Source organism: Oncorhynchus kisutch, unplaced genomic scaffold, assembly GCF_002021735.2.
Source record: "Oncorhynchus kisutch isolate 150728-3 unplaced genomic scaffold, Okis_V2 Okis06b-Okis10b_hom, whole genome shotgun sequence".
NCBI classification, from domain to species: domain Eukaryota; kingdom Metazoa; phylum Chordata; class Actinopteri; order Salmoniformes; family Salmonidae; genus Oncorhynchus; species Oncorhynchus kisutch.
In genome coordinates this window covers 7,421,611-7,433,636 of record NW_022261983.1, presented here as the reverse complement: position 1 = coordinate 7,433,636, position 12,026 = coordinate 7,421,611, and the positions used below count along the sequence as shown (strand labels likewise).

The window sequence follows — 12,026 nt, the reverse complement described above, 5'->3', positions numbered from 1 at the left end:
TTAGGTATTTGTAACGCTATGCTTTGAGAATGAATCTAGTTTTAGCTGAGGATCAGAGAATACATAGGTGGCACACACACACACACACACATACAGAGAGAGAAAGCGAGAAAAAAAAAATAAGGCTCAAAGTACCAGTGTTGATTAGTTATTGTGGGGCTATTACCACCGTCTCCGTCCAGTAGGGGGCTATTACCACCGTCTCCGTCCAGTAGGGGGCTATTACCACCGTCTCCGTCCAGTAGGGGGCTATTACCACCGTCTCCGTCCAGTAGGGGGCTATTACCACCGTCTCCGTCCAGTAGGGGGCTATTACCACCGTCTCCTTCCAGTAGGGGGCTATTACCACCGTCTCCGTCCAGTAGGGGGCTATTACCACCGTCTCCGTCCAGTAGGGGGCTATTACCACCGTCTCGGTCCAGTAGGGGGCTATTACCACCGTCTCGGTCCAGTAGGGGGCTATTACCACCGTCTCGGTCCAGTAGGGGGCTATTACCACCGTCTCCGTCCAGTAGGGGGCTATTACCACCGTCTCCGTCCAGTAGGGGGCTATTACCACCGTCTCCGTCCAGTAGGGGGCTATTACCACGGTCTCCGTCCAGTAGGGGGCTATTACCACCGTCTCCTTCCAGTTAGGGGGCTATTACCACCGTCTCCGTCCAGTAGGGGGCTATTACCACCGTCTTCGTCCAGTTAGGGGGCTATTACCACCATCTCCTTCCAGTTAGGGGGCTATTACCACCGTCTCCTTCCAGTTAGGGGGCTATTACCACCGTCTCCTTCCAGTTAGGGGGCTATTACCACCGTCTTCGTCCAGTTAGGGGGCTATTACCACCGTCTCCGTCCAGTAGGGGGCTATTATCACCGTCTCCTTCCAGTTAGGGGGCTATTACCACCGTCTCTTTCCAGTTAGGGGGCTATTACCACCGTCTCCTTCCAGTTAGGGGGCTATTACCACCGTCTCTGTCCAGTAGGGGGCTATTACCACCGTCTCTGTCCAGTAGGGGGCTATTACCACAGTCTCCTTCCAGTTAGGGGGCTATTACCACCGTCTCCTTCCAGTTAGGGGGCTATTACCACTGTCTCCGTCCAGTAGGGGGCTATTACCACCGTCTCCTTCCAGTTAGGGGGCTATTACCACCGTCTACTTCCAGTTAGGGGGCTATTACCACCGTCTCCTTCCAGTTAGGGGGCTATTACCACCGTCTACTTCCAGTTAGGGGGCTATTACCACCGTCTCCTTCCAGTTAGGGGGCTATTACCACTGTCTCCGTCCAGTAGGGGGCTATTACCACCGTCTCCTTCCAGTTAGGGGGCTATTACCACCGTCTACTTCCAGTTAGGGGGCTATTACCACCGTCTCCTTCCAGTTAGGGGGCTATTACCACCGTCTCCTTCCAGTTAGGGGGCTATTACCACAGTCTCCTTCCAGTTAGGGGGCTATTACCACCGTCTCCTTCCAGTTAGGGGGCTATTACCACCGTCTCCGTCCAGTAGGGGGCTATTACCACCGTCTCCTTCCAGTTAGGGGGCTATTACCACCGTCTCCTTCCAGTTAGGGGGCTATTACCACCGTCTCCTTCCAGGTAGGGGGATATTACCACCGTTTGATTGTGGTTTGTGAAGTTAGCCTTTATATAGGTATATCATCTAATCATGTAGTTCTGGAGTGAGTGAGGTAAAACAGAGATTATTCTAAGTATAATGGAGCCAAGCCATGAGCACAAGCTACAAGTAGACATAGTGAAGAAGTACTGTAGCTAAAGAGCTAACCCTACAGTCTCCTGGTATACGACAGGTAGCCTAGTGGTTAGGGTGTTGGACTAGAAACCGAAAGGTTGCAAGATCGAATCTGTCGTTCTGACCCTGAACAAGGCAGTTAAACCCACTGTTCCTAGGCCGTCATTGTAAATAAGAATTTGTTCTTAACTGACTTGCCTAGTTAAATAAAGGTAAAATAAAAACAAAAACATTCTGGAGCTAGCCCTACGGCCAGGTATTCTGGAGCTAACCCTACGGCCGGGTATTCTGGAGCTAGCCCTACGGCCGGGTATTCTGGAGCTAGCCCTACGGCCGGGTATTCTGGAGCTAGCCCTACGGCCGGGTATTCTGGAGCTAGCCCTACGGCCGGGTATTCTGGAGCTAGCCCTACGGCCGGGTATTCTGGAGCTAGCCCTACGGCCGGGTATTCTGGAGCTAGCCCTACGGCCGGGTATTCTGGAGCTAGCCCTACGGCCGGGTATTCTGGAGCTAGCCCTACGGCCGGGTATTCTGGAGCTAGCCCTACGGCCGGGTATTCTGGAGCTAGCCCTACGGCCAGGTATTCTGGAGCTAGCCCTACGGCCAGGTATTCTGGAGCTAGCCCTACGGCCAGGTATTCTGGAGCTAGCCCTACGGCCAGGTATTCTGGAGCTAGCCCTACGGCCAGGTATTCTGGAGCTAGCCCTACGGCCAGGTATTCTGGAGCTAGCCCTACGGCCAGGTATTCTGGAGCAAGCCCTACGGCCAGGTATTCTGGAGCTAGCTTCTGTGTTGTGTGTGGCTGAGCCCTTCTAGCTGTGTTGCATTGTGTAGAGTGCAGTTGAGTGCCCTAGAGTACAGTGAGCTCTGTGTAAATATGACAGGACAGCCCAGCATCTAGAGAACCTCCTCCCAACAGCAGCTTCACCAGGAGGGGAGGACATGACTTAAATATGAGAGGAGTGCAGTGAAGGGGCAGTGTTGGGAGACTGGTAAAGATGAGAGCAGGTTAGAAAAGGGTCACTCCAGACTGATACATCAGGGTAGTGTTGGGATGGAGGGAGGTAGCTGCGATCAGAGGGAGAAGGGTGAGGGAGGAGGGGGTAAGATGGAGGAGGATGCAGAGGAGAAGAGGGAGAAGGAGGATGGGAGGTGAAAGCAGAGTAAGGGAGTTCTTGCCTCTTGGCAATGTAGGAAGTCCTTCAAGAGGATGTCAAAATGTCAAACGTGAGTATTTTAGCAGTCTTGACACATACAACCTTCACTTTCTTCCACACTCTCCCCCCTCCACACCCAGATTTTAAACATGGGGGATGTTGGCTAGTGGAAAGAACACGGAATGAGGCACACACTTACTGGCAGACTTGACAGGTGACGTCTGATTGGAGGCCGCCAGTGAAAATTTGGTCAATGATGCAGCTACAGTGGTTTGGATTGTTGGCCTTCTTCCCGTTGTCGTCTCCTAGGTAACAGAACACAGAGACAGATGGAAAGCGAGCACACAACACAGTGGACACCTTTGCACTTTTAAAGGACTCTTTCACTCTCTCGCGCCCCCCCCCCCCCCCCTTCTCACTGTCTGTCACCCCCTCTGTCGCACCCCCTCCCCCTTTGTCCCCCCACTCTCTGTCACACCCCCCACCCCTCACTCTCTCCCCACTGCAGTGAAGCCTGTCTAGCACCTCTAAACTCAATCTACAATTCTGGCAAATCAGAGGCCTCCTTACTGCCAGGTCCCTCCCTCTGTGTCATGGCGGTGCAGTGGGGCACATTATCATTCCACCCCACAATCCTCTCGGTCCCTTCGGTGCGTGGCATTGTCACTTCCCTTCAATCTTCCCCTTCAGTACATTTCCACTGGTGCTGAGTGCGGACAACACACTGCATTATGGGTAGATTTGACACAGACGTGTCTCCTCGGCTAAAGTGGAGTTTCAATTGACACGACTGAGGATTCAGCGCATGCAGAATTTATGCAGGCAGACAGACGTGACAAATCGGTTCTCTCTTCTAACCTATTTGAACTGTAGGAGAACAGATGATTCCCTTTTTAACCAGACGATTACAGTGTAGATCTCATACATTTATCATCCATTTTGTCTTGATTGAAATCCACTTTGGTCTCTATTCCACTAGAAGAATCAGAACATCTCTGTTCAGTTACACTGAAGAGATACAATATAGCTCAACCTCAGTGTCACCTCCCTTTAACAATAACACAGTACTATAGTGTATTTGTCAGTAAGTTAAGTGAAACTTTCCGACAGTATTTAAGTAATAAGTCAGGACAGCGATACTTACGGGTGGTGTCTCCTTTACAGTGGCGGTGCAGCACATCCAGCGCTGCGATGAGGAACTCGTGGGCATCCTGTTGCTCGTAGCCCGCTAAGTGACGTGCGTGAGTCCACACCAGGTGCAGCAGCCGGAAGGGAATGTGGGGCCAACGGTGGCCCGAGTAGAACTGTGGACAGAAAGTAGGAAATGGGGAGAACAGGGATTTAACATCTGGCAGCCATGTTGTTAAATGTACCTAGACTCAACTTGTATCTTCACTGAAACATGTTTTTCTTTGTACAGCTGAGACCTTAGCACAGGGTTTCAAACCTTTCTGGGCCCGTGACCCCATTTTGATATTTAAAACATTTGATGACCCCCACCATGTAAAAAAAAAAAAGTGTTGTAGTCAATGGACAATGTTCACCATTTTATTTGGAGCTTTGACAGGTCTATTACAAATCTATTTACAGTACTATGACAGTCTATTACAAATCTATTTACAGTACTATGACAGTCTATTACAAATCTATTTACAGTACTATGACTGTCTATTACAAATCTATTTACAGTACTATGACAGTCTATTACAAATCTATTTACATTACTATGACAGTCTATTACAAATCTATTTACAGTACTATGACTGTCTATTACAAATCTATTTACAGTACTATGACTGTCTATTACAAATCTATTTACAGTACTGACAGTCTATTACAAATCTATTTACAGTACTATGACAGTCTATTACACATCTATTTACAGTAGTATGACAGTCTATTACACATCTATTTACAGTACTGTGACAGTCTATTACAAATCCATTTACAGTACTATGACAGTCTATTACAAATCCATTTACAGTACTATGACAGTCTATTACAAATCCATTTACAGTACTATGACGGTCTATTACAAATCCTTTTACAGTACTATGACAGTCTAATACAAATCTATTTACAGTACTATGACAGTCTATTACAAATCTGTTACAGTACTATGACAGTCTATTACAAATCCTTTTACATTACTATGACGGTCTATTACAAATCTATTTACAGTAGTATGACAGTCTATTACACATCTATTTACAGTAGTATGACAGTCTATTACACATCTATTTACAGTACTGACAGTCTATTACAAATCTATTTACAGTACTATGACAGTCTATTACACATCTATTTACAGTAGTATGACAGTCTATTACACATCTATTTACAGTACTGTGACAGTCTATTACAAATCCATTTACAGTACTATGACAGTCTATTACAAATCCATTTACAGTACTATGACGGTCTATTACAAATCCTTTTACAGTACTATGACAGTCTATTACAAATCTATTTACAGTAGTATGACCGTCTATTACACATCTATTTACAGTACTGTGACAGTCTATTACAAATCCATTTACAGTACTATGACAGTCTATTACAAATCCATTTACAGTACTATGACAGTCTATTACAAATCCTTTTACAGTACTATGACAGTCTATTACAAATCTATTTACAGTACTATGACAGTCTATTACAAATCAATTTACAGTACTATGACGGTCTATTACAAATCCGTGTACAGTACTATTACAAATCCATTTACAGTACTATGACAGTCTATTACAAATCCATTTACAGTACTATGACGGACTATTACAAATCCATTTACAGTACTATGACAGTCTATTACAAATCCATTTACAGTACTATGACAGTCTATTACAAATCCATTTACAGTACTATGACGGACTATTACAAATCCATTTACAGTACTATGACAGTATTTCTATCTGAAGGAAGTATGGTTGGAAGGTATTGGGAAGTTCAGAAGATGCTCAGGCAATCATTTTGTTTGATCTTCTATGTAGAAACATCAAATGCTATTATTTGTTAGTGAATGCTAGTTAATGAACTTCCAGAGAGGGTGGGTCAAACCAGACTGCTGAATCTCCAGGTTGCTATGGGGATTGACTGACAGTCTAGGTCAGGGTGTGAGATGGAGAGAACACCATAATGAAAGGAGTGCTCTGCTTGAATGCACAACCAAGCCCTGCCTATTACGACACACACACACACACACACACACACACACACACACACACACACACACACACACACACACCTTTAATCTCCTGACTGACTCTCCTTCTGAGGCCTGATTGAGATTTGAGGAGATCACGCACGCACTAACAAGCTTATATCTTGTATCTTACAGGCTCTTTGGTCCTCCGCTGCAGCTTGAAGCAGGCTGACAAACCAAAGAGTCTATAAAAAGGAAGACAGGGAGGGGCTAATCAAAGACCAACTCCTCCCTGGCTGAGAGGAGCTATGTGTGGGTACAAAGTCAGAGGAACAGCCCCTCTTTCCTGGTACTGATGATGGTGCTGCATGCTCCAGGTTCAAAGGGAAAGAGGAACGCGTGGAGCAGGAATGAACAATGTGATTGGGAGAGAGGGAAGAGAAGTGTGTGTGAGCATCTGGCTCTTAGGGACAAGAACAGAGATATGCTCTCTAGCTGAATAGTTCTCAGCAAGCACAAAGTTTGTTCTGAAACTTTTATTCTAGTTCCCATTGTAGCATGACAAATATTCTCCAAGGGTATGCTTTTCACTTTTCTCCTTGGTCTACTCTAGACACCAGTTCATTCACCATTCACTGTCACATCTGAACACCTGATTCAACTTGTCAACTCATCATCATCAGGCCCTCAATGAGTTGAACCAGGTGTTTGTTTATCTGGGGCTACACCAGAAGTGTGTGCAGTCGGGGGGTGGAGGACTGGAGTTGGGAACCACTGACATAGCTTTCCCCTGGATTCACCTGGTCAGTCCATGAGCCCTTACTGATGTCACTTGTTACATCCACTTCAATCAGTGTAGCTGAAGGGGAGGAGACAGTGTAAAGAAGGATGTTTAAGCCTTGACTATGTCATGGAAAGAGCAGGTCTAACATTCTGTACACTCAGTGTATATACACACCAGAGAGTGGGGTGTGTGTGAGGAGACACCTGAGCACCAGTTCTATAATGATCAGGGAGCATTGAGTTTAGTAGATGTAATCTAACCAACTGACTGTACCTAAAGACATTCAGAACTGTGAACGATTGGTAAGGAGCCTAGCATTTAGAGATAAGTATGGAGACAGACAATCCCCCCACCCTCACACAGACTGGTTTAAACAAAATGCCAAATACTGTAGCTGTATAATACGGCAGGGCATTCTGGTTGAACTGTTCATTTCTCTCAGACAGAGTTGTTTCCCTCCAGCTCCACAACGCAGTGATCCAGTCAGTGACTCCCTTTGCAGTCAGTCTGTTAGTCTGGGAGAACATTCTGTTTTGATGTGGTTAGTCATTCCATTTCTATGTCTGACTGGCTGTAATTCTGTCTCATATGTTTTCCTTTGGCCTCCTAAACCCCTAGAAGACTGCATTTGACCGCCCTAAGGTTGCAACATTCCAGTCTTTCCCAGAAATCCCTGTTGGAGGACTCCCTCCCTGATTATTCCCTCTTGATTCCGGGAACTGGGATTCTCCAACAACAAACATTTCTGAAAAACCTGGGAATTTGAGAATTTTTTAAGGAATTGAGCAGATTGCCACCCTATCCCCCCAGCTCCGGCCTTACCTCCTGAAAGAGCTGTGACATCTCACACACCAGACAGGAGTTGGACTGCATCTCACACTTGTGCCTGTCGGACAGGAAGAAGTCGCGCAGCAGGGGGGTGTGGGTGAGGGCCTGGACGATGCAGTTCATGAAGCACGTGTTGCCCAGGTTGATCAACCCTCGTAAACCTGACGGGAGACGGGGGGGTTTAGAGAGAGAGGAGGAATGTGAAAAAGTAGGCCCATCTTCAGGAAAAATAATCAAGAGAAGCACAACATTCACATCTCCTGTAACAGAGATGAGGACATTACGCTCTGACGTTCACATCTCCTGTAACAGAGAGGACATTGCGCTCTGACGTTCACATCTCCTGTAACAGAGAGGACATTACGCTCTGACATGAATTTACTTTATATGACAGGGACAAAGACGAGTAATAAACAGTTTTGTAAATGTGCCATGGTTTGGGCTAGTGTAATCAGCCATGGTTTGGGTTAGCGTAATCCAGCCATGGTTTGGGTTAGCGTAATCCAGCCATGGTTTGGGCTAGCGTAATAAACCATGGTTTGGGCTAGCGTAATCAGCCATGGTTTGGGTTAGCGTAATCCAGCCATGGTTTGGGCTAGCGTAATAAACCATGGTTTGGGCTAGCGTAATCAGCCATGGTTTGGGCTAGCGTAATCAGCCATGGTTTGGGCTAGCGTAATCCAGCCATGGTTTGGGCTAGCGTAATCCAGCCATGGTTTGGGCTAGCGTAATCCAGCCATGGTTTGGGCTAGCGTAATCAGCCATGGTTTGGGCTAGCGTAATCCAGCCATGGTTTGGGCTAGCGTAATCCAGCCATGGTTTGGGCTAGCGTAATAAACCATGGTTTGGGCTAGGGTAATCAACCATGGTTTGGGCTAGCGTAATCAGCCATGGTTTGGGCTAGCGTAATCCGCCATGGTTTGGGCTAGCGTAATCCAGCCATGGTTTGAGCTAGCGTAATCCAGCCATGGTTTGGGCTAGCGTAATCCAGCCATGGTTTGGGCTAGCGTAATCCAGCCATGGTTTGGGCTAGCGTAATCCAGCCATGGTTTGGGCTAGCGTAATCCAGCCATGGTTTGGGCTAGCGTAATCCAGCCATGGTTTGGGCTAGCGTAATCCAGCCATGGTTTGGGCTAGCGTAATCCAGCCATGGTTTGGGCTAGCGTAATCCAGCCATGGTTTGGGCTAGCGTAATCCAGCCATGGTTTGGGCTAGCGTAATCCAGCCATGGTTTGGGCTAGCGTAATCAGCCATGGTTTGGGCTAGTGCAGATAAAAGCTGTGGTCCACCACAAAGGCCTGTGTGAACAGATCAGGTGAGGCCCAGTGTGGAGCCTGGGACTGGTCCAGCCTGTTTGGCCCAGGAATAGATCTCTCGGCTGGGGGTTAAACTCTCCAGACTCGACCCACTCCACACACCCCGAGACAGCTGGGCTGGCCTCTCTACGAGTGTTTCATTACAGTGAGACGGAGGAAGAGAACAAAGTAGGAAGACTGAATGAACTCTACACAATCAAGCGAGATAACTGCAGAGGAAAAGAGATTGAGAGAGAAAAGGAAGAATGAAACAGAGAGGCGTAAGTAAGTTTGAATCTACAAAGAGTTTGAGAAACAGAGAGCGTCTGAGAGAAAGAGAGAAGAGACCATCCTTGTTGTGTGAACTTGTCATTGAAGAAGGAACAGTGTATTCTCTCTCTCCCTCTCTGGGCTTCTGCCTGCTGCCCTGTGGTGTGCATTACTCCTCTCTAGCCCAACATAAACACATAAGTAACCCTGGACTATACAGACAACACCAGGGACACCTGGACTATACAGACACCACCAGAGACACCTGGACTATACAGACAGACAACACCAGAGACACCTGGACTATACAGACAGACAACACCAGAGACACCTGGACTATACAGACAGACAACACCAGAGACACCTGGACTATAAAGACACAACACCAGAGACACCTGGACTATAAAGACAACATCAGAGATACCTGTACTATACAGACACCACCACAGACACCTGGACTATACAGACACCACCACAGACACCTGGACTATACAGACAACACCACAGACACCTGGACTATACAGACACCACCACAGACACCTGGACTATACAGACACCACCAGAGACACCTGGACTACACAGACACCACCACAGACACACACACACGCCTGGGTGATGAAATGGACCCTGCTACTAGCACTTCATAAGGTTGTGCGGAGAGCGGACCAGCCTATATCTCACCGATGGTGCAGTTTGTAGTGATTTTCCTTCGCTTTGGATTGTGCCGTAATAACTCCAGCTCTCGCTTCGTAGGCTCCCACGTCGAGTATTTCTCCCCTACACCTGGTCACAAAGACAGAGACATCGTTGAGACATTGACGAAACCATCCATATTTTCATCCTGATCCTTGATAAAGGTAGCCTGGTCTCAGATCTGTTTGTGCTGTCCTGCCAACTCCTATGGTAATTGTCATACCGGTGACCATAAGAGTTGGCAAATAGATCTGGGACCAGGCTATGATGGATATCTATTGCAGGGATTATTAACTAGATTTGGCCCGTGGGACAATTTGTTATTGAGCGAATGGTTGGGGCCAGAACATAATGACAAAAATAATGGAGACTGCAGACTGACCCCCCCCCAAATCGCCCAAACAGATAGAATATTTGATTAAAACAATAATTTCAAACCTTGAACATTTGTATACGATCATGTGTGTATTATGAGTTGGAATATTTGGAAACAGATTTTCAAAAATTAAATCAGTTGGAGCTGATTTGCTGGTGTTTTCACATTGTTTTTGCTACCCAAGGGCCACGAGTGGGGAAACAATGGTCTATTGAGACCAAAACATTGGTACAAAGATCAATTAAATCTGTGGAGCATGAAGAGTTCTTTTCCAACCTGAACCGAAGTCCAGTGGTCTCAGCTATACCTCAGGGCTTCATTCCAGGTCCAGTACTACTCACATTGTATATGAACCATAATGCTTCCTTAGTGAACAACTGGAAGCTACACTTTTATGCTGATGACACTGTGCCAGTATTTCCACTGCAGTCATTTATAGGTGGTTGCTGTGCCACGACAAAATCATTGATGCCACGGCCCAAAAATATGGATCACGAAAAAACAATATTTCTGCTAAGGGCGACTTTGATGATGCTAAAACAGCCCACATTTACTTTTCCTCTGCAAATAAAACTAGTGATGAATAGAAAACATATTCTACTCTGGGATAGTTAGATTTATCTAGTTACCTAGTCGGCTTGTTGTTGCATGCTCCATGCCAGAGAAATATTACTCTCGAGGCACATTCAAGTTGAGTGACATTGAGAGGGAAACATGCCGTCTGACAAGAAGTCAATGCACAAGACTTGCAATCGCAGGGAAAACAGCAGTTGATGGCTCTGTTTATTTTATTCATTTATTTAACTAGGCAAGTCAGTTAAGAACAAATTCTTATTTTCAATGACGGTCTAGGAAGAGTGGGTTAACTGCCTTGTTCAGGGGCAGAACGACAGACTTTTACATTGTCAACTCAGGGATTTGATCCAGCAACTTTTCGGTTACTAGTCAACGGCCTAACCACTAACCTGCCGCCCCAGAGGATCCCAGCTTTCCATTCCTAACTTGATTTATTAGGGTCAACTCTTAAATATGTGCGAAATGGATCTTTTTAAACCCAGAGTTTTTAGCAATACCATGATTAAGAATGTTAGCGCTCCTCAATTTGCTGTGAATGCATAGAGGAGAGTGGGGTTCAATGTAACATGGATCATCTAACTTGGGGTAAAACACCACCCTACCTCACAATCATTTCTTCAAATGTAATGACAGATTCATGGTGACATGAAGTGGTTTCTGTGAGAGGTACAGGCAGTCACACAAGATGGCGGTTTACCCCCAGTTACCCTAACAGGCAGGCTACATTATATTCACTTTGTTTAATTCACCAATAGGATCCTAACTAGATAAAAGATTACATTTGGGGTCTAGCTAACGATTAGCCCAATAGGGTAAACGCAGATCGCCAACCCCATGCTTCAGCCTATGTATTTATAGTCACTACGCTGCATCAGTTGGGCTACAGGTGATAATGCTGATCGCTAATAGCATACCTGTTAATATGGACCATGTAAAGGCTATATGCCTGCCATGGTCCAATATGTTAAAATCATTTAAACAAATAATTGTACCAATACATGACCAAAAGTATACGGACACCTGCTCGTTGAACATCTCATTCCAAAATTATGGGCATTAATATGGAGTTGGTCACCCCTTTGCTGCTATAACAGCCTCCACTCTTCTGGGAAGGCTTTCTGCTGGGACTTGCTTCCATTCAGCCACAAGAGCATTAGTGAGG

At 46.1% G+C, this 12,026-nt stretch overlaps 1 protein-coding gene across 4 annotated transcripts in view; it reads right to left on the bottom strand.

The window, feature by feature from the left end:
- The window catches only part of LOC109876639 (ubiquitin carboxyl-terminal hydrolase 22), a 70,599-nt gene that overhangs the window by 15,475 nt on the left and 43,098 nt on the right, over positions 1–12,026 (bottom strand). For all 4 annotated transcript variants that reach the window (XM_031814007.1, XM_031814008.1, XM_031814006.1 and 1 more), the window contains 4 exons: positions 9,901–10,002; positions 7,649–7,815; positions 4,042–4,201; positions 3,097–3,202 (listed from right to left, as the gene is read on the bottom strand). In XM_031814007.1, coding sequence (XP_031669867.1) covers positions 3,097–3,202; positions 4,042–4,201; positions 7,649–7,815; positions 9,901–10,002 — 535 coding nt within the window. The remainder of the gene's footprint in view (positions 1–3,096; positions 3,203–4,041; positions 4,202–7,648; positions 7,816–9,900; positions 10,003–12,026) is intronic.